This window comes from Cladophialophora bantiana (assembly GCF_000835475.1).
Source record: "Cladophialophora bantiana CBS 173.52 unplaced genomic scaffold supercont1.3, whole genome shotgun sequence".
In the NCBI taxonomy this organism is placed as follows: Eukaryota; Fungi; Ascomycota; class Eurotiomycetes; order Chaetothyriales; family Herpotrichiellaceae; genus Cladophialophora; species Cladophialophora bantiana.
The window spans coordinates 1,050,990-1,072,488 of NW_015971577.1; the positions used below are offsets into that span (position 1 = coordinate 1,050,990).

At 52.3% G+C, this 21,499-nt stretch overlaps 8 protein-coding genes across 8 annotated transcripts; 4 read left to right on the forward strand and 4 right to left on the reverse strand.

The window, feature by feature from the left end:
• Positions 1-64: 64 nt before the first annotated feature.
• Z519_02292 (uncharacterized protein) lies at positions 65-1,407 on the forward strand (the record flags this gene model as incomplete). Its single annotated transcript, XM_016760049.1, has 3 exons — positions 65-202; positions 320-578; positions 725-1,407. The coding sequence occupies 3 exons, from the start codon at positions 65-67 to the stop codon at positions 1,405-1,407; spliced, it is 1,080 nt and encodes a 359-aa protein (XP_016623570.1).
• A 400-nt stretch (positions 1,408-1,807) lies between these two features.
• Positions 1,808-4,022, reverse strand: Z519_02293 (uncharacterized protein; the record flags this gene model as incomplete). The annotated part of the gene is made up of 4 exons (XM_016760050.1): positions 1,808-2,930; positions 2,982-3,061; positions 3,118-3,568; positions 3,622-4,022. The coding sequence occupies 4 exons, from the start codon at positions 4,020-4,022 to the stop codon at positions 1,808-1,810; spliced, it is 2,055 nt and encodes a 684-aa protein (XP_016623571.1).
• A 582-nt stretch (positions 4,023-4,604) lies between these two features.
• Z519_02294 (uncharacterized protein) lies at positions 4,605-6,551 on the forward strand (the record flags this gene model as incomplete). The annotated part of the gene is made up of 1 exon (XM_016760051.1): positions 4,605-6,551. The coding sequence occupies one exon, from the start codon at positions 4,605-4,607 to the stop codon at positions 6,549-6,551; it is 1,947 nt and encodes a 648-aa protein (XP_016623572.1).
• A 366-nt stretch (positions 6,552-6,917) lies between these two features.
• Z519_02295 (uncharacterized protein) lies at positions 6,918-9,057 on the reverse strand (the record flags this gene model as incomplete). Its single annotated transcript, XM_016760052.1, has 2 exons — positions 6,918-7,258; positions 7,347-9,057. 2 exons carry the CDS (start codon positions 9,055-9,057, stop codon positions 6,918-6,920), a joined length of 2,052 nt encoding a protein of 683 aa, XP_016623573.1.
• Positions 9,058-9,993: 936 nt separating this feature from the next.
• Positions 9,994-10,307, reverse strand: Z519_02296 (uncharacterized protein; the record flags this gene model as incomplete). The annotated part of the gene is made up of 2 exons (XM_016760053.1): positions 9,994-10,162; positions 10,210-10,307. 2 exons carry the CDS (start codon positions 10,305-10,307, stop codon positions 9,994-9,996), a joined length of 267 nt encoding a protein of 88 aa, XP_016623574.1.
• Positions 10,308-11,002: 695 nt separating this feature from the next.
• On the forward strand, positions 11,003-12,547 carry Z519_02297 (uncharacterized protein; the record flags this gene model as incomplete). The annotated part of the gene is made up of 2 exons (XM_016760054.1): positions 11,003-11,419; positions 11,477-12,547. The coding sequence occupies 2 exons, from the start codon at positions 11,003-11,005 to the stop codon at positions 12,545-12,547; spliced, it is 1,488 nt and encodes a 495-aa protein (XP_016623575.1).
• Positions 12,548-14,116: 1,569 nt separating this feature from the next.
• Z519_02298 (uncharacterized protein) lies at positions 14,117-15,499 on the reverse strand (the record flags this gene model as incomplete). Its single annotated transcript, XM_016760055.1, has 4 exons — positions 14,117-15,076; positions 15,130-15,233; positions 15,284-15,322; positions 15,391-15,499. 4 exons carry the CDS (start codon positions 15,497-15,499, stop codon positions 14,117-14,119), a joined length of 1,212 nt encoding a protein of 403 aa, XP_016623576.1.
• Positions 15,500-16,273: 774 nt separating this feature from the next.
• Z519_02299 (uncharacterized protein) lies at positions 16,274-19,585 on the forward strand (the record flags this gene model as incomplete). Its single annotated transcript, XM_016760056.1, has 1 exon — positions 16,274-19,585. One exon carries the CDS (start codon positions 16,274-16,276, stop codon positions 19,583-19,585), a length of 3,312 nt encoding a protein of 1,103 aa, XP_016623577.1.
• Between the last annotated feature and the right edge of the window lie 1,914 nt (positions 19,586-21,499).

A 21,499-nucleotide genomic window follows, 5' to 3' on the forward strand; every position in this document is an offset into this window, starting at 1 on the left:
CACCTGGCACAGTGCAGCATGGAAGTTAGAGTCCGGTGACATTCTCCTCGACAGGTGGTCCACGATGTCGCGAGGTGGATGGGGAAGAGGGCGCGGTGGCGGTGGTGGTCGAAAAGGCCCTGCACCCCCGGAGCTGGACTATGAGGACGACGCCGACATCTCCTTCCCGCCGACCGAGAAGAAGCCCCAAGCGCTATTTCCAGTACTGTCTTGCACTCTTCTCCTAATCTCCCTTTTCTCGGTGCCTCCAACATCATAAAAGAACGAAACTTGAAAGGCAAACAGAGACCGTCCTAACCAAGCGCTCAAATTTTTGCAGGATATCGACCTCCCCGTTCCTCGGCCACCTACGGCCCGCGAGCTTGCGGCCGTGAGCCGCTACCTGTCCTTCCGCACCCGTGTGCGCAACGGACCATACTACGCTACCCTCGACCCCAGCAGCATTGCGGACGAAAAGACGGGCAAAACGCTCAAACGCGCGGGCTTTGATCCGTTCAACGATCAGGAGAAGTACACGGCCAAGTATCACAAGAAGAAGAGGAGCTTGCCGGACTTGAAGGGAAGTGGCAGGGAGTATGGTACGTGATGACAACAGCATCCCCTGGTTGCTCCTGGACAATTGTTGGCATACGCAACGGGAATTCTGCACATGCATGGGAGGAAAAGAAAGGAGGTAGAAGAGACTACCTGCTGACAAGAGAAAATGTCTATTCGAACTTTCCAGCATTGAAATACTTCCCGCACGAACTCTGGCCCCTCCTCGACCCAGACAGGAAGAACCCGCTGTGGAAGTCGGCCGAGATCGACATCGACGCCGCGACGAACATCCCAAGGCGCAAATCATCGAAGCGGAAGCGCGACAGCCTCGTTATCGAAGACCACGATGAGGAAGGCGACGAGGTCGCAGAAGACGATAAAGGAAACGACACCGACGAGTCGGACCCGCTTCTCTCAGCGTCCCGCCGTGCGCGGGCGCTGGCCAAAGCGGCGAAGAAGCGACGACGCCGCGAGACCGAGTCCCGCGAAAAGCGCGGTCTCGACGCCGAAGACGACTTTGGGCCGAAGAAGAAAAATGGCCGTTCCCCTCTACCGGCGAGCCTGCGCGCGAAGGAGAGGAAGCGGCCTCAGCAAGAGACGGGCAGGCGCGCAAGCGAGTCTGACGAAGAGGAGGAGGACGACGACGACGTGCCCGATGCGCAGGAGAACGAAGACGAAGATGGTGATGGAGACGAAGAAGAAGACGAGGACGACACAGATGGCGAGCCCGTAGACTCCGAGTTTGAAGAGTCCGACGATGGCGAGGCCGACGATTACAACGCCGAGAATTACTTTGATGGCGGAGAAGGGGATGATGAGGATGGCTTCGCGTACGGCGGTGGAGGCGGTGACGAAGGTGGTGAATACTGAACGATGCCCCCTCCTCTGCACGAGATACCAGATGTCTGCGCGAAGGGGTTAAGAGAGCCAGGTTAACGTGGTTGGATGGCGTGGCAATAGCCAGATGTGAAATTCAATGCCCTCTTTCAGCGGGCCCATTGATTGTGACCAGGCCAGGACTTGTGTCGCCACGATCAATGCTCACCTGAATGGACTTGTGTCAGTTTGATTACACCATATCCCGCGGTTGGTCCAGGAAATCCGGCTGTCTGAAGATGCAAACTGGCTCAAGAAGCCGCAGAGCAGCCAATACACGATCTTCTTCCTATGTACCACCCTTGCCGTGGACTGCTCCATTCAGTCCCATATGACGTCCTTGGTATCTTCTGGCAACGAGACCGGTGGCGTTGCCTCTCAGAAAACCACCCCATCAGGATGGCGGACTGATCCCGTTCTCCCGGAAGAAGATCTCTGCCGTTGCTTTCTTTTTCTTTCCACTCCCTGCCAATAGTGCGACACGCGTTTTCCAGTGGTCTCCAAAGAACTTGTCCGCTTCGTTTCCGGTCAGACCCAGGTATCTCAGCCAGCGGCGACGTTTCCTTCGAGAATACCAGAATCCCCTGCCCATGAAAACATCGTACCTGGCACCACTAACGGGGGGCGTGCTAGGCCATGCTCCTGGTAAATCAAACTCGGGCTCTGGATCTTCTAGACTTTGCCAAAACTCGCCCGCGTGCTCATCCAAGGACATCGATACCCAGATTTGCCAGTCACTCGGATTGGCTCCATACGTGAAATTTAAGACAACCACGCTGAAACGACCAGGTGTCACCATATATGGCCCTCGTGCTCTCGAGAACAGGAAGCCATGTTCCCATTGTCCATACTCGCTCAGGTCCTGCCCTGCATCAAGCACTTCCTGGGCCCAGTGGCGTAACTTATGCGTCAAACGCTTGGAGCTCAGATCCGAATGTGATCCGTAGAAACAGAGGTTGTCCCCGTTGCCAAAACGCAAATATGTCAGCATTGGAGAGAAGCAAAGGTAATCGAATGAAAAACACAGCCCACTAAGCCTCACAGCGGACTGAAAAAGCACCCTCCAGCCAGCATAGTCTTGACAAGAACCATAATCCCCCCAGAAACGATATGAACCATGGTTGGGCCAGAAACTGGTCATCACGCCCGCTAGACGCGAAATAAGACTCTCATATACAAAGCTATTCCCATTTCGAGACAGCTTTCTCACAAGACATGAGGATTCGAGTTGAGATTGAGACAGACAGCGCCAAAAGGCGGTTGAATGAGCTCGGGCGTCGCATACATTGTACGCTGCGTCGAGCCGAGTGAGGAGATCATGAGAACTCCAAGGCGGCGATAGCATTGCTAGGATGTCTGGCGCTGCTTCAGGTTTCTGTGCGATGATCACATTTAGCGCCTTCTGCGGGTCGTCGTCCAGGTCGCTAAGCACGTCGCATTGTATCATCACGCGAAAGGCATCGACCACAGGGGCCGCACATGCAGAAAGAGCAAGATATGAGAGGCAAGACATGTTGCTGGTGTCATGTCAGTAGACTTTGGAAAACATATTCGTCCTGGCGACCTACTCGAAGTCTCTCTCCTTCGGATCAGCCCCCTGTTGTATGAGGAACTTCATTATTGGCACCCGAGCCAGTGTCGAAGCCCACTGTTAATGCGATGAGATTCGCTTACCCCTAATGCCGAGAAGAATGCTGCACTTACATGAAGTATCGTGCGCCCAAACTGATCCCTGTCATGAATCGACGCTTGGTGCGTTTGAAACAACTGCTGAAGCGCAGAGAGATCGTCGCCTTGCGCGTATTTGAAAACCAGCGCATCGCATGGTCGTATACTGTAGGTCCTAAAGCCGTATGTCCATGCGCCATAGGCTTGTTGCTGTACGAACTCGATGGCTTTCCCCAGTCGCCGACTTTGCAAAAGAATCAGACGTTGAGTGCGCACACGGGCACATTGGCTGCGTTGAGCTCCTTCGCTTAGAGGGGTTATGTCAAGAGTCGAATCACTCTGGCAGGTAAGAGTTGAAACAGCCGCCGAGACTGCGGACCGCGGAGCCTGACGAATGTCTTCCAGGAGGGCAGACACATTACCAGAGGAAGAGACAACCCGGGCTTGCGTGGTGGCGTGATGTTGAAGATTGAACGTACTTATGGCACTGTATCGAGTTAGCCCTGAGCGAATGAGGCAGTTGGGAACTCGGCCTCTTACTTCAACGCGGCCATTTGAGCCAATATCAAGTTGGATTTGGCTCTTTCAATCTCCCGCGCGGATTTCTCCAGCACATCCTTTTTAAGAGCTGCTTTCAAGGAGCCACGCAGTCTGGAATGTTTGATGCACTTTGAGAGTCCATCGCAAACAATCCTGATGCCCTGCACAGCCTTCTCGCAACGCTGTCGACAGTTTCGGACCGCATTGGGTGAGACATAGGCGGCGGTCACCGCTTCCTGCTCGGCAAGTGTTTGTAGAACATCCTCCAGAGAATCGAGCTCCTCCAAGAGCTGTCCAAGACCTTCCGGAGCATGCTTGATTGAGGAACGCAGCTCTTTCAGCTCTCTAATGACGCTGCCAAACTCAAGTGCCGCTGCTACAATGCCAACAATCTCAGCCATGGGCGACGTGTCCAATGTTTGTAGCGGGGATCTGAGGACATGCTTTACGGTGCAAAATGGAAAAGGAAACAGACAAGAAACGATGAGTGGTAAACAGGTCAGATATAACTTGATCAGGCTAAATTAGCCAGGGCTGAGCGAGGTGTTCAGCCTAGTGCCTCACTGTCTCAGCCAGCATCGCAGCGATAGGGCGAGTGACCTTGCGCGGGGATCAGAACGAAACAAAACAAGCGAGAAACGAAAGAGCACGGCGACAAGGCGGCTGCAGAGCACCTGGGTGGCCACTGCCCTTGTTCTACCTACCAAACCACATACCTTTCGGCCAACTACCGCAGCGGTACGAAGTAAAGGAGCAGGCCAAACGCAGCCTGAGATTCTATTTGACTTTCTGCGCCAAGACCGGATTTCGGAGACACATTTTCCCGGACGAACAATGGTGGTGCGACACCTTGGACGCCCAAGACGCCCGAGACAACTTCATTCCACGGTCCCATCACGTTTCATCCGGAGACAGTCTGCTCTTATCGCAAGTCACGTCAGGCCGCACAATGCTCGCCTGGAGCCTCGCCTTCCAGGAGAAAGATGACCGAACAAGGCCGCGCCAGATCCGCTCTTCTTCTCTATGGAACAGAAACCGGCACAGCCCAAGATCTGGCCGAAGAAATCGGTCGCAGTCTCGAGAGACTTCATTTCCACACGGATGTCTTAGGACTAGACGCTGTCACTTACAGCCTCCTGCACCACTATACTCTCACCGTCTTCGTCGTTGCCACAACTGGACAGGGTGACTTTCCTGAGAATGCTCGCAAATTCTGGACCAGCCTTCTTCGTAAGAAGCTGACGGCTACCACACTGGCCGGCGTTGATTATGCTCTAGTTGGCCTCGGTGATAGCTCCTACCCTAAATTCAACTGGGCCGCGAGGAAATTGGATAAGAGGTTGCGTCAACTTGGGGCATTGCCAATTCTCGAGCCTTGCGAGGCCGACGAACAAGGTGACGAGGGAACGGATGGCGCCTTTCTGATCTGGCTTCAATTGTTTCGAGAGACTATAACCAAGATCTTCCCTCTTACTGACGGTCAAGTCCCCATCCCAAATGATGTTCTGCTGCCTAGTAAATGGCGCTTGGAAAAGGCCTCTGGACCTGCCGATCCATCTGTTGCCTCTCCAATCACTAATGGTGTCCACCCTCCTTCTTCAGCTGGACACAGCACTCGTTCGGATTCCTTCTCTGTATCTTTGGAGTCTAACCAACGAGTCACTCCATCTGACCACTGGCAAGATGTTCGATTTATGAGCCTTAAAGCCTCAGGAAAAATCGACTACATGCCAGGCGATGCGCTCGCCATTTCTCCTCGAAACATGCCGGTGGATGTGGAATCCCTGATCAACCGCATGAATTGGCAACATATTGCGGATACACCTATCCGGCTCGTCTCAACTCGATCAGCTTCAACCTCCACCGCAACCACTCCTGCAACCAATCTCATCGTCAGCCGTGTCGATCTCAACCTGCGAGTTCTTCTCACCGAGTATTTGGACATTAACGCCATTCCTCGCCGCTCATTCTTGGGCTGCATCGCAAACTACACAAGCAACAGCATGCACAAGGAAAGACTCCTCGAGTTCACCGACCCACAATATCTCGATGAATACTACGATTATGCGACCCGTCCTCGACGGAGTATCCTCGAGATCCTGCAAGAATTCGATTCCGTGCATCTCCCATGGGAGGAAGCCACCAATATCTTTCCACCAATACGTCCAAGACAATTCAGCATTGCAAGCGGTGGACCCTTGAAGAGTTCTGAAGATGGATCGACCAAATTTGAGCTTCTGGTCGCAATAGTTAAGTACAGGACGGTCATCAAACGGATCAGAGAGGGTGTGTGCACGCGATACTTGGCGCAATTACCGGTCGGAACAACGCTCCAAGTCTCATTGAAGACAGAAGGCCGCTTCTCCGGAGCCGCTGATTTGACCGGTAAGAGCCACATCCTGATCGGCGCCGGCACGGGCATCGCACCTCTCCGAGCACTCATTCACGAAAAAGCCATGCAAAGTCAGCTCGCAGGCAAGACAACACTCTTCTTCGGCTGCCGTAACCAGAAATCAGACTATTTCTTCCACGACGAGTGGACAGCGCTCCAAGCCCAGAATCCCCCGAGCGCCAGTCTCGAGGTCATCACGGCGTTCTCCCGGGATCAGAGATCCAAAGTCTATGTGCAAGATCGGATCCGTGAGCGGAGCCACTTGATCTGGGAATTCCTGAGAGAAAGAGCGGCGACGGTCATTGTTTGCGGCTCCTCCGGGCAGATGCCCAAGGCTGTAAGGCAGGCTTTGGTCGATGCGCTGATTCAGCAAGGGGCGGGGACCAAGGATGAGGACGAGGTTGCGGCCCAAGGACTAATCGGTCATGGCGAGGAGGAAGATGGTGAGACCGAAGAGTCGATAAAGAGTACAGAGGACGCTGAGATGTACCTTGCCAGGCTGGAGAAGGAAGGGAGATATAAACAGGAAACGTGGTAGTAATTGGGGCGACCATAGCACAGCTTATCGCATATCTAGATCATGCAACAGGTTACATATGATACTGGGTTCTGTCGATGGTCTGTCGGGTCTGTCGGGTCTGTTGAAAAGACGGTATGTTATTTCTTGAGAAGATCATAGATTGCGAATAAAATTCGTCATCTGGATGGTACATAATATATGAGATGTTGCGTACCCAGTTCAGTTAAAATTCCTTTTTTTCCAGATGCTGTGTGTTGAGCCCTCGCAATCAAGTAACAGAGTTCCATTGGATATTCCCCCCCGGATCATGATATCGACAAATATAAAGAAATTCATTCTCACTCATCTCGCACACGTATATCCCACAACATCTCAACCCCCGGCTCAAACCTGCACGCTCAACTTGTCCTTCGAACAAGCACACCCGCTCTTGCCGGCGGCGACCTCACTGGGCGTCCGCGCGTAGCTGGGCGGGACATCGAGGGCGGGATTGCGCACGAAGAAGTTGCGCGGCCGGAGCAGCAGCGTCATCGGCTCGGCGGGCATGACCGGGTAGTCCTCGGGGGCCGGGAAATGCGTGATGCCAAAGGTGTGCCACAACACGATGTCCTCGTTGTCGATCTTGGCCGTCGGGTTCGCCGCGATCCACTGCGGCAGGCCCATAGACGGTTCGCCCGAGGTTTGCGGCACGTGGCGCCCTGCTGGGTGCACTTGGTCGTCCGAGTCTGGTTACATACATGACGACGGTTAGAGATCGTATATCTCGCGGGCGTGGGGTGTGGTTTTGGAGAGAGAGAGAGAGAGAGAACTTACACTTCGTCACATGCACGGCGTGCCTCGAGAAGCCGGCCCGCTTCCACACTAGAGATCCTTCCTTGGGCAGTAGCGCCGGTACCTCCCTGCTCACCAGCTTGTACGACACGGGTTTCTTGGAGTATGGGTTCAACTTGTTCTCATTGCACATGTCCCAACTCCGCGAGCTAGATCCGTTGTAATCCGCCATAGCCTCTGTGGGAGTCGTGTACTTGGTCCTCTTGGCATAGAAGGCATTGCCGTAATAGTTCTCGACGGAGCCCGGTTCACCAGCGCCCTGGACGGCGTCGACTTGGAATACTGTGTTGTTGGGCCCGTCGATGTTGGGGTCAATGCGCAGACAAAACAAGTGTTGGTGGTTGTGGGCGTTGACGCCGGGGTAGACTTCCGTGCCCCATCCCTTGGTGTCTTCGCCGGGGTTCATTGCGTAGGTATTGAGGATGCCTGTAAGTTTGATCTCGAGTTGGACGGTGCCGTCCTGGTGGAAGATCCAGTAAACGCAATACTCGTAATTCGCAGCGGTGAAGATGTGGGAAATGATTAGTTTGCGTGCGCGAGTGACGATGACGGAGTCGTCTCTGAAGTCCGAGTGTTTGAAAAGGATACCGTTGTCTTCCTCGTGGATGCAGATTGCGTTCTTGATCGTTTGTGCGGCGCCAGCCTTGTTCACAAACTCGGCGTCCATGTAGTGAATGCTGCCCTTGCAGTCACATCCCAAGCTGAGTGAGTTGGTCATGTACCCACCACCGTACTCGCCCAGGTCGAAAGCGTGTTTTCGCTGATGCGGGTGCTCAGGGTTGCCGTAGGGGACCACCATTTCGGCGAGAGACAGGCGGTAGAAGATAGGACGGGCCTTGCCCTCTGCCTTGTCGAAATAGGTAATGTTGTTGAGGACGATGCCCTCTCTGTAGTTGAAGCCGACATGGATGGACCAGTTTTGCCATTCTAGAATGCGGCCCTGGACTTTGAAGCTAACACCTTCGGGCTGGGTGATGTTGATCGGCTTAAGGTCTGTCCGGTAGCCACCGATCTCCTCGATTGATTTCACATGATAGTTGTTCGGTGGTGCCTTGCTCAGAGGGCGTCGAACCTTGGGCACGTCAATGTGGATAATCTTCTGTTTGTTTGCATCGTAAATCGGGCAGAAATCGAGGGGGAAAGAATATTGAGAGTCGTCGACGTGAGGTCGATAGTACATCAGGGCCTGCTGGAGTCTAACAGAATTGCCGAATCTTTCATCGTATCCGATGGTCCATGGGTCACAGTAGACCTTGTGCATCTCCTCAGGCGGGATGCCAATCAGGCCGCATTGCTCAATGACACCGGGGTCCTTGCGAACAACATGTTCGACAATTTGGAGATCTTCCATGGTGATTAATGGCTGCACGCCGGGAGTATGCTCCCATTTGACAACCTTGCGCTCTGTGAGGTCGACCTGGCCGTCGAACACTTTGCCCTCGGGAGTAATGACCACAATGTCGGCGACCCGGTGTGGTTTTGGTGTGTGATCGGGATCAGCCAGCCATTTCAGCATCTGAGCCTTGGGAGGCTCGTACAGCGTGACGGCGTTGTAATACAACTTGCCATGCTGTGATCGAAGCAGAGAAACGGCTGTTTCAATCTCAAGGGAAGAGAGAGGGTCAAATGGATGAGGAGGAGCAACGGTGTTGGACACCTGTTGGGCCAACTGCTTGACACGCTCAAGAACCATGGCTGACTGGCGGAGAGAACCACTTGACTGGAAGGACAGCAAAAGACAGAACGATGCGACAAAGGCAGAAGATGAGGAGAAGAAAGGTCGGAGCGTCCAGACAAGATATATGTATGTATTATGTCCCTTATAGCGGCCAAATGACTGCCAACTCCTCACGATGAAAAAGGCAATGCTTTGCCCTAGCCGACACCAACACCAAGGCCAAAGCATCCAGAGCTCGCCATCAACTGCATTATAACATATAACACGGACGATAAGGAGATAAGGGTCTGCAAGAGCGTCTATGCTACTCGCCGGCTTCGCGGTCGCTTTCCTCTTTTCCGCATCAGAATCCATGCTCAACTTCTGACTGGCCTGGCAAAATTTGCCCTTTGTGGTTTAGATCTTACTCCACACTCGCGGGAATCAAAAGAGAAGGTGACCACGAGCAAGAAACATCTGGGTTCCTCAGCACCCCGGTCACGAGAAGTGACGACTCAAACTACACACGAACAAGTCCCAAGACGACGAAGGAAGTTGAGGTGGCCCGAGGAAAGGAGCACAGAGACAACAGGAAGAGTTTTCTGGCCGAGAATTCTCCTTCCACGTAAAATTGAACAATCGAGTCCTCCTGTTTCCACGGAACCATGTCGTTAATTAAAGCTTTTTCCGAGCGCAAGGCTATGCTGCATGGAAAGCAAGGCTGCATACTCTTTGCGGAGGTAGGCTTGGACGATCATGAATGAGCCTGTGCTTTCCCAAGGCAGTGCGGCAGTGTTGCAGGGCGTTTTTCCAATATTCCCATCTTCGCTTTCTGTACATGGCCACCCCAGTTGTCTCTTATATGTACAATAACCATTCACTCGGGCCGTGCTCTTCTGTCGTGGGTTTTCTTCAGCTCACTCCAGCACTTGGTCGTGAGCAGAGGTATTGTCCTTCTGGCGTTGGGATTGTCTAGTGGTGTCCTGCACTCTCATCATGACCATGACCATGGGAGTCTTTCAAGAATAATTGCTCGAAGATGACATAGCCCGTGAACGCGACCACAGCAATTCCAAATCCGGGGAATGCTCTCTTGAATCGATTCCATCTCGTGAAAGGTCCGGTGTATCGCCATGCCTCACTAGAGTTTTGTCAGCATTGTTCACCGTGCTCTTTCATCTTGCTTACTGTCTTGCCCATGGATCCCGTGCCCGCCACTCCTTGCTTGTTGCTGCATCGGTGAAGGCTTTCATACTGAACCCCGTTGGGTTGTTCGGAGGTGCCATGATGAGCTGGGAGCTATGACTGGCGACGCTGACAGGATAGAACCAGGAGGAGGCTAATGTCGAAGCTCTAGAGTTCGCAGGAGAGTCGCGTAGAGGTAGACCCAAGGTGGTCTTTTGAGGGGAAGAGAGGGAGCTTGATGGAGAGTACCTCCTACGAGATCTTTGATCGCGGAAAGCAATTGACAAGTGATAACCGAAGCAGCTTCTGCAGTCGTGGCATACTGTCTGACAGCAACATTATGAGAGACTGGAAGGCGTTATTGGGCGCTGGTAGCTAACCTACCCCTCAAGAGATCAAAAAGAATGTTGTCAGACGAGTGAATTCCTGCATCACGTAGTGTCACTAGAGTGGTCAATACTCCCCCCTATTACGGCCGCGCATTTGCCGTTTTAAGTGTCGCACTCGTAGACTTGGGACTAGACTTTGTCCCGCCGCATGTTTGCGATGAACTATCACTAGCACACCTACATCGAGTCTGCGCAAATCACTACACTGAACCATGAACGCCCGACAACCTTCTCTCCGGTAAAGCCAATGGCGGTCTCGACTCTTGCACTCATGGACCACTCGGCGGTTCAACAATAACCGTCTCAACCACAGCCTTCCATACTCCCGCAATGAACACATTTGATTTACCATCGTCTGCTGCATCTCCTCCGCACTTTCGACTACCTATACCTACTCGACCTTCATCATGGCGCCTCCGCGCTATGGAAATCAGTCCATAAATGGACCTTATCATATTCAGCAAAATCACCTTCAGTCACACGCATCCTCACATCAACATGGTGCCCTTCCGCCTCCCACCCATCTGGGCACTCCGTCCTTCGGTGCCGCTGGGTCTTCCAACGCAAGCCCATTCGCTTTGGCAGGCAACCTGAACAACGGCTTTGAGCGCGGCATGCTAGATGGCGGCCTTCTCCCTAGTCAAATGGCCCAAATGGGATTCTCAAGAGGAGGTCCAGTGCAAGCTCACCAGTCATACGATGGCCTCGGGGGTCCGCTGGAGAATAAAGACGACGCCAGGATCCGAAACGTGTGGAAGCATAATCTCAAGGAAGAGATGGCGACATTGAGACAACTGGTGGATATCTACCCATACATTGCAATGGTAGGCGACTGTCTTCGTTTGTGGTCATTCCTGACTGTGCTGACATAGATTGTCTAGGACACCGAATTCCCAGGTATTGTTGCTCGGCCCATCGGCCAATTCACCACAAAGGCAGACTATCACTATCAAACATTACGGTGTAATGTCGATCTCCTCAAGATGATTCAGTTGGGAATCACTCTATTTAAACCTGACGGCACCCTCCCTCCAGCTGACGCCGCTCCTCAGAAGTCTCAGTTCCATACCAGTGTCCTACCTACACCATGTACGTGGCAGTTCAACTTTAAGTTCTCTCTGGAAACGGACATGTATGCGAGAGAGTCGACGCAGATGCTTTCAAAAGCTGGCATTGACTTTGACCGACATGCGAAGCATGGAATCGACCCCCATGATTTTGGTGCGCTGTTGATCAGTTCTGGTCTGGTGCTGGACCCCGATGTACATTGGATTTCTTTCCACTCAGGCTACGACTTTGGCTACCTTATGAAACTCATGATCTGCAAACCCTTACCTGAGGACGAAGTGATGTTCCACAAGTACTTGGAGAAGTTCTTCCCGTCCTTGTTTGACATCAAATTCATCCTCAAGCACGCTGGTGTAAAAGGTCAAGTTAATAGCGGACAACCTCTTACCCAGGAAGCGGCGATGATGGTCCAGCGCATAATGACCAAATCAGGTCTGCAAGACATTGCTGAAGAGCTGGCCGTTCCGCGGATCGGACAAGCACACCAAGCTGGCTCGGACTCCTTGCTTACTGGGCAAGTGTACTTCAAGATGAAGGAGAAGATCTTCAATGGCATAATCGAAGAGGATAAATACCGATCTCAAGTCTGGGGACTGAATGCGCAGATGCCAACCAGCGGTAATGCCGCTGGTGGCGGAAGTGGAGGGGCTCCAGGGACGACGCGTGACTTCAGCACTCCGAACATGAATGGGGCGACCTTCTACAATCAGAATGGAACACCGACGACACCACAGACTGGGAACATTGGTATGGCGGGTGGACAGGGCGGAGGCGGGCCTTCCTCGCACACGCCTGTCCCTGCACATACTGGTGGTGCCGGGATGATGGGGTCCATGACACCGGGAGGGTTTGGGAATTTCCAGTACCAGAAGGCGTTGAGTTAGGGGCCCTCTCCTCGAGGTCGTCGCCGACACAAAGGAGTCAAAGGAGGACAGGGTGGGATCGCGGGTCATGATCCTGGTCTTGGCCCAAATTGTGATCTTGGCCCTGTGCATGGTCTTGGTCTTAATCCCGCTCTGGAACTATTTCACGAGTCCACAAGTCTGTTGGATCCAGCTCCTGGAACTGAGTACTGGCAATGGTCCGGCCGGCCGGCACAATTTCATCTTCTGCCTACACATTATCCTCGTGCCCTTGAGCTGCAGTTTTATCAGTCTCAATATTGGCAGTATCCTCCACCACTTCCTCCGCCGATGGAGCCTTGGAACCCTTGGAGTTGAAGATGTTTTGATTTGCACGTACCTACCTCCTATCCAACTCTATCCCAATTTCGTGGGGCTCTCAACCACCCTTTTTCCTCTGCTGGCGGCGCGGAAATCAACTCGAATCAAGTGGTAGTCGGCGTTCCTCTATTCTTTCTTTCTTTCCTTTTTTATGCTTTTGGCACTGCTGGACATTCGGGATGTAGGTACGGCGGGTTAGGTGGCTGGGGGCGAATGGATCGTGGAGTTGGATTCAGATTCGGAATCGGAATCGGAGCTTGAGGAAGTGTGGGAGAAAGCGGAGAGAAGAATAGGGAGGGAAAATGAAGAGCCAAAAAAGTAAAAAGGGCAGAACAAAAAAGTGAATGCGCATACTTGCACTGTTTTCTTTTGCCGTCCCATGTGTTGTGGCTTGAGTCTTTCTTGAGGCTTTTACAGCGGTACCATATCGTCGCGGCCTACCTCTTCGGTCCTACGCACATCCTAGGCCCCCAGTATGCTACAAAGGTAGAATCCAGTGCCTTGCAAAGGCTCTGCTTGTCAGATATCAATCCTGTGCCTTGTGCATATTGCATACTGCCGTTTGAGAGAACAAGTTCCTGTTCCCTGCTGCCTTGTCCCATGTTCCATGTTCCATGTTCCGCGATCGTGGAAGTGCAAAATATAGAGGTTTTCCCGCAAACCACGATGATGGGCTTGCAAAAAGAAAACAGAGACAAAAGACACAAGATGTATCAAAACGTTGATCATTTCTATCTGTCGAGGTCGATCCTCCTTTGCCAGGGGTATTTTTGCTTCCAGCCCAACATGATACAGCGCACTTTTTGGGCCACATGTCATAAAACGCCTTTGGTCAATCGACTGAAGGAGAAAAAAAACAAACCAATAATCACATGTCGCGTATATCCCACTCGCCCTTCTGAGCGAGGATAAGCTCCAATGCAGTCCAAAGCCAACGCCAGTCTGCCGAAAAGTAGGATCGATAGCCTCCGGCGGCCATTTCCTGTAGTATAGGGTTCGTGATTGATCGTCTTCTTTCTTGCTCGAAGTCAAAAAGAATTCCTTCGCCTGGTGTTGAACAGATGTGCGAGCTCCACGGGGGATTCTGGCACGTCTCCTGTCGCCTGATGTTTGTCGATATTATGGCGATAATAATTCACAGCCCGTCGTTGCTGTCTGGGTATTTCAAAGCAGCCATTTCACTGTGTTCACTTCAATCCGCGTTCCCGTGAACCAAGTTAGTCGTCGCCTTCAGCTTCCCAAATACTTTCTCCACCCATCCCTCCAAACGCTTCTATGACCTTCATCCGTCACCCCTGGCCTCTCACCAACTCTAAACCTTTCCCATCGCGCATCTCTTCCTGTCCCGATACAGATGATCGTGGCATTATCTATCCAGCCGAGGATCCCTTTTTGCGGCCGATTTGGTAAAGTGCCGAGCGCGGGCAAATATGATAGCGTCGAGTGATTGAAACCCACACTCTCGTCGCCCATCTCGAAATGCGCAGACGCAAAGGAGTAGATATCCGAGAAGACGCGAGGGAGCAGCGGGATCTTCGAAAGAAAGCCCCATTTTTGATTTGTTGGCGGTTCTTCTTCGGCCATGGTAGGGATATGTGGTGATTGAGAGCGGCGCTGTTGGGAAGAAGGACTGAGGGGGCTGTTTGGTTGTGACTGTGAAGAAGGATTCGGCGGCAAATCGAAGATGTGTAACGTCGATTTGTCCGAGGTGACAGCGAGCATATTGCAATCGGGAGAGATGGCAATGCTGAAGATATAGGCAGGATCCACCCCACGACGCAGCTCCGCAATTTTGGTACAGTTTGCGGTAGAGAAGACACGGATCAGGGTGCCAGTCTCACTTGCTGTGGCTAAGAGTTGGCCATCCCTACTCAAGTCCATTGCTCGCAGGGCAGACGTGTGGGCAGGGATGATGCTCACGTTTCCTGAGCCCAGTTCCACAAGCTGTACTTTCCCAGGCGAGCGACCGGGGAAAGCAACGATCCTAGAGCCCAGACAGCATAATCCAAGCGGGTTGTCTGCCGTTTCAAAGATGGCAGTTCTTTCGGGAGGCGAGGAGAACTTGTAGAGGTTAATGCTGTTCTGGATGGCAATGGCAATCCACGACTTGGTAAGGCGCACTCGCAGCACAGCGGTCTTTTGTTCGAGTGTGATGGCGACTTTCTGTTTGGCGTCGTCCCATATCATGACCTGCCAGTGTATATCAGCTTCCCAACTCTTCATTCACTCCGCGCAATCCGTACTTTTGTCTGAGGCCATCTAGGATTCTTGCCACCCCCTACCAAGGCTAGATAGTTGTATCGTCCAAGCATTTCAGCTGTACCAATTCCGGCATTTAAGTCTGCATCTTGTATCAGAATGTGACGATCTGAGGGGATTCAACTGGCAGAGTGGTACCTCTGGAAGCCTTAAGTTCGCAGGGATCTGAATTGAAGACTGGAGAGAACATCAACACTCGAGAAGGTCATCGCCGAGATCGAGGGGAGGGTATTCTCCAGACATACCACAGAAGCCCGTGTCGAGGCCAACGGCGAAACAGCTCGCATCGCTGTTGAACGAGGCTGAGAGCGCAATAGGCCCGGCCGACTCATCGATGACAGGACGGGTATTCATGATGAAACTGGAATCCAAGGATCGACAACAAAGCGATCATCGTGAGGGGAGAGGACGAGGGTCCATCAGGGAGCGAGAAGATCCAGGATGGAATTCTTGAAAATTCCCATGTTGCTTGTTGGTAAGACGTTGCGCAGTTGCAGTGCTGGACGTTGTTGTCAGGTAGGATCATCAAGCGGGTTTGTAACATCTGCCAACGAGATGACGAAGGTGGGCACCAGGCACCTGAAACCGTATTACCCAGGCGTCACTAACCCTACAATGGGGATGCCTATCTACTTGTTAGGCCTGATGAGCCCTAGGGAAGAGCTTAGGGGCACCCAGACACCCACATGCCCTTGTTTGGGCTCGCTAGGCTTGGCGGACCGATGGGTTAGCCGCACCAAACAGAGACTTCATCTCCTCCAGTGCTGCCCAGCTTGCCGCCCCTGTGGCGAGCTCAGGCTCCGGCAGGCCCCTAACAGCAAATCCTTGCTGATTGAATGGCTTTGTCATTCCGAAGTCATCCAACATTCTTCCACAGCTTTGGGAAGATGTCATGACTTGCCCACGCGACCTCGATTGCTGGAGATCAAATAGCCATGAGACTCCCTTATAATCACGTCTCGCAATCACAACAGCAACGCAACAGCTGACCATCACACCAACCAACACCCCGTGGCTTCCATGAGAGCAACGTCAATTTAGACCTCGACTTAAGCTGGCCCTTGGCATGCAGCCACAATGAGTTAACGGAATCAACGATCACCGACGGATCCTTCGTCGCTGGCAGCTATGTCGTCCAGGGCAAATGAAGAGAGCTATCTCTCACCAAAGCCATGGAAAGCTGGAGATCCCTGGGGATCGGGCACGAAGCTACAAGGCGTTTATCCGCCGTCCCCCGAAGTACAAGGACGCGAGGCCGATCGCTCTGAGCCTCAATCCCTCTCGGCTGCTGTCAAGGCTCGAAAGGATGAATACATCCGGAAGAAGTCGATGAAAATCAAAGTCGGCACTTGGAATGTTGCTGCAATCAGTGGCACCGAGAAGGATTTAGGTGCCTGGTTTGTTGGTGGCTACGGTGCCAAGGGCCTGTCACAGAACTTATCCGGCCTTTCAGTCGAGGACAGTGATGACGATTCTGACAGCGATAAAAACATCGAATCCGTCGAGTCTCAAGAAGCGCATGTAGCAACGACAAGGAAGAGCGTTACCACACCACTGGATGATGCTCCGGCCGAGGCACATCGTGAACAAATCGACCTGTACGTTCTAGGACTACAGGAAGTCATTGACGTGACTTCGATGACGGAGGCCATCAAGCCTTATACAGATCCAAACCCTGCCAAAAAGTGGAAGAAGTCTTTGAGGCGAGCTCTGCCCAAGGGCTACAAGAAGGTGGCCGAAGAACAGCTGCTTGGCTTACTCCTCCTCATCTTTGCCTCTCCCGAATTGGCGCCGAGCATTAGTTCGGTGAGTACGACGTCTGTGGGCACTGGTCTGATGGGATATTTCGGCAATAAAGGTGCCGTTGCCGCGAGACTCGTAGTGGCAGAGGCGACCAAGCTCTGCTTCATCAATTGTCATCTTGCCGCTGGCGCGGACCAAGCAACCTTAGCTCGCCGAATCTGGGATACCAATCAAATTTTAAGCAGAGCTCGGTTCTCTCCCGTTACAGACAGCGACGTTGTTGAGACTGGAGAGGAAAAGATTGGGGACGAGGACTTTGCTTTCTGGTTTGGCGACCTCAACTACCGTCTGGACGATGTCCCTGGCCAGGACGTCAGGAGACTGCTATTGCTTCATACACAGAACGAGTACGATATCCAAAACAAGTCAAAACGCAAAATTGACAGTGAACTGGGTTACGTATGTGCCTCATCAAGTGATCCGCATCTACCGGCTCCAAATCCCCACTACGAATACAAAGATGCTGAAAGACCAGCCACTGAGAGCACCGCCGAACCGGAATTAGACCCGAAATCCGATCCTGCTTCGCTCCACACTACCCTTCAGTCTCTGCTGGCACACGACCAACTGCGCGCACAACAAAGACTGGGCAAGGCATTTCACGACGGCTGGCGGGAAGGAGACATCAATTTTTTGCCCACCTACAAATATGACGTGGGCAGTGTTGGGATGTTCGACTCGGGAGACAAGAAGAGGAGTCCCAGCTGGTGCGACAGAATCCTGTACAGAACTCGCCGCGACAAGGACATATATGAGGAGAGGGCCAGGCAACGGGAAGAGGCACGCAAAAAGGACGAATCGATGAAAGCCCGCGGGATCGACGAGGCCAGCGCAGAGCACGACGTGCTATTCGATTATGATCCCGATACAGATGGACTTGCATATGGCGATGACTACGACGAATATGAGGAAACTCAGGATGTACTTCATGATGCAGAACTCGTACAGTCACACGAGGACTATGGAGACATGATTGAATTAAACAGCTACATCTCGCACCAACGGGTACTCTCATCCGACCACAAGCCACTGAATGCTGTTTTTACCATCCTATACGACGCCGTCATACCGGATCTGAAGGCGAAGGTGCATCAGGATGTTGCTAAACAGCTGGACAAGGCCGAGAACGAAGGCCGTCCATCGGTAACAGTGGTAGTGGACAACCATTCTGAAGAGCCGATACCGAACGCTGACGGTGCGGCAGACATGAACGTTGTACATTTTGGCGAAGTTCGGTACGGCGTGCAGAAGACGAGAATGGTCACCATAGCAAACACAGGACAAATAACTGCCACATTTTCTTTCGTGGAGCGTCCTTCGGAGTCCGACAAAGATGCACGTGTTGTACCAAAATGGCTCGAACTTAGCGTTGAACCTGGCTCTATCCATCCATCAGAGCAGGGTGAGCACAAAGGGACGTACGAAATTGTCCTGTCTCCCGGCGAAACCACTGTTGTCGACCTGACGATTGACATTTCTCATGGCGAGTTGGTACACGACTTGAATGATGGAAACGCGGAACTCGAAGATGTGCTAGTACTTAGGGTCGAGAACGGTCGAGATCATTTCATACCTGTCAAAGGGACATGGCTTCAGTCATCGTTCTATCGTACGCTTGACGAATTGGTATTGGCACCTGAAGGTGGTGTGCGACAGTTCTCCCAGCACTCGAAAACCAAGGGATTGACAAAAATCATGGAGACCACGAACTCGGCTGCCCATCACTCGGCGCCCAAAGAACTATATACACTCAGTGAAATCCTTCCTATTTATATCGAACGGTCGATAGCAGAATGGGGAATGTTGCACGAAGGGGAGAAACCGCCATGGCAGTATGAGACTGGAGGAACGTCTTGGCCTTTCAGTCATGACACTTGGACCTTCCACGAAGGTGAAGAAAGGTCTGCCATGTTGGTTGGCGTGAGGGAGGCATTGGACACGGCAAATCGTCTCGACATAAACTTTGGCCCGGATGTGCCAAGCATCGTTCGACTGGAAGTGCTCGCCGAAACCCTCGTGTCCTTCCTTCGGTCTTTAAGAGACGGTGTAGTCCCTGCTGGGCCATGGGCTGAGGTTGAGAGACGATTGAGCTCTTTGGAAAAAGGGAAGACGCAGCTGTCACCGCAAGAGATCCAGGATGTGGTTATGGACGCCATGTCTGCTTCTGCAGTTCACAGCGTGTCACTGACTTTTATCACATTCTTGCTCATACGGATTGTCAATGAGATGATAAGTAGCGGTGCTCCAGCTCCTGGATCGGCCACACCGACTACGCCGACCTCGTCAAGTCGGCTGTCCTTCGGGCGGTCGAGAGCGTCAACACTCTCCAGCGACTCGGGACATCGGCTCTCGACATCGACACAAGAAGCACCTAGCAAGAGAAGTCTCTTCCCGGCATTACGTCGACCCCGTACTAACAGCATCTCGTCCTCTTCGGTCACCTCAGAGACGGGTGCGGAGGCGGAGGCGGTCATCGCAGAGCGACGAAAGAAACTTGTCGGGGCATATGCTGAAACATTTGCGCCTGTTGTCTTTAGGGCTGAGAATGAAGCGCGGCTCAAAGGCAGGGACAAGAAGGCACTGGACGCACGCAAGAGACGGATACTGGAAGCATTTCTAAGCGAAAGACCATTCTGAGGGTGCGGATATCTCAGTTGGATACGACTGCGAGCCTTCACAGATATCAAATAGGCGTGCATTCGAATTTCTGCTTTTCCAAGAATGTCAATAACATTTTCCTGTGAGCTGCTGTGAGTTCCTTGTTGCAGAAAGACCAGCGTACTACCATCTATGGAAGGCTTTTCGCAGCCGAATTTAGCTCTTGTGGGCGATGGATCCGTCTCGTAGGTGGATTCTCAGCCTTGCTTCGGAACAAGGCTGGCCGTAGCACCCACCCTCAGTACGGGCAGTACGGGCTGCATCAGAAAGAAGGGATGCAAAACCCACCAACTCTACCATCAGAAAAGGCCTGATAATCCACAAAAGACCAAACATCATAGGCGGGCAATGGCTCACGCTGGAATTTTCCTTTCGCTGAACGAGGCTTGGACGAGGCTGAGCAGCGCGCAGGATGCAACATCGGCGTGACGTCATGGCTTGGCATCTCCGGCTCCTCGGACTTCAACCTTCGCTTCTCTCAACTATTTTCCTTTCTCTCCTCAGCTCGCAAAAGAAATCGCTCGCTTTGTCAGCTCCGTTCAACGGTCGATGTCGTTCCTACCCACCGAGCCCACTGATCGTCGTCCCATTTAAAGATGCGCGCTTTACTCGAACTGGATACGCAGCAGCTTTGTAAACCTCGGAGAAGCTGTCAGAGTTGCGCGGTTTTTGGCTGGAGCAAAAGAAGACCCTCGCAATGACGCAAACCTCCTCCCGCCCCTACACGCAGCTCTTCTGTTTTGCGAGATTATTGTTTAGATGAGCATCAGATGCGAATGTATATATAACTCCTTTGTCAGTCGTCTTTAGAACGAGATTTCCATCTGCATCATTCAATACATTGCAATCCTAACAATCAGAGCCTGTACCGGGAATATCCAACTCCAAGCCTAACAGCGGTCCGTATTTGAAGAACCCAAAATCCCAAGCTCGCACCCAAAGTCCAAAAGACTCAAACAAACAGAACAAATCAGCCAAGCCCTAACAAACCCAACAAACATCTCAACTCAACCTCCAAAAAAGAAATGTCTGCCCTCAAGAAATACATTCCATCATTCCTCCTGCCCACCGACGAACCCCAACAACCCGGCCGCATCTACGACGTCCCGCTCCGCAGAGAACTGTTCCACAAGGCCAGGCCTGGCAACGAATATAGCGTTTCCGCCAGCCGCAACAACAGCGTTGTGAGCGAGCGTAGAAGGAGTTCCGCTGCCACCACAGAATCGAGAAGGGAGAGCTGGCATCCCGGCATGGCCTTTGAAGGGTTGAAGTCCAAGCTACACTTTTAAATTAGAGAGCGGTGGTTAAGGGACGAATTCTGTAACATTATCTAATGTTCGACTACGACAGGTGTTTTTGAGTGTGGTTTTTCAGCATGCGAGATGTTCTTACGAACGCAAGAAGCTAATGCAAAAGACCGAAGCATAATTTGTCCCTCCTGTGGACAACTTTGTACAGCAATTTAAAATGTATAAGGCCTTCGCGGCGACTTTAATCATTGAACAAAAGCAGAGGAGAATTTTTCTTTCTATGATCTCGCAGAATAATATGGACGACACATTCGACCCTGACTAACAGCCCTCTAGCTTAGAAATTTACCCATTAAGGGCTTCCTTCCATGCATCACATTTCGATTTGTGTTGTGCGTCTTCATCGCTCCCATTACCATGTCCATAGCTAAAAGCCTTGTCTTGCTGAGCGCAATTCGATCCGACGATGTACGAGTATGGACACAACCACCCGCCACTTTCTCAATTCATTTTCTCCATAACCAGCACTCACAGCGCGTGCACTACACAGACGCATCCGGTGTCTCAACTCATGAACCTCGCGCTCCCCGATCCCAGCGCAGACCTGGTCGGCCTTGTCTCGCTCGTCGCAAAGTTGTCCTCC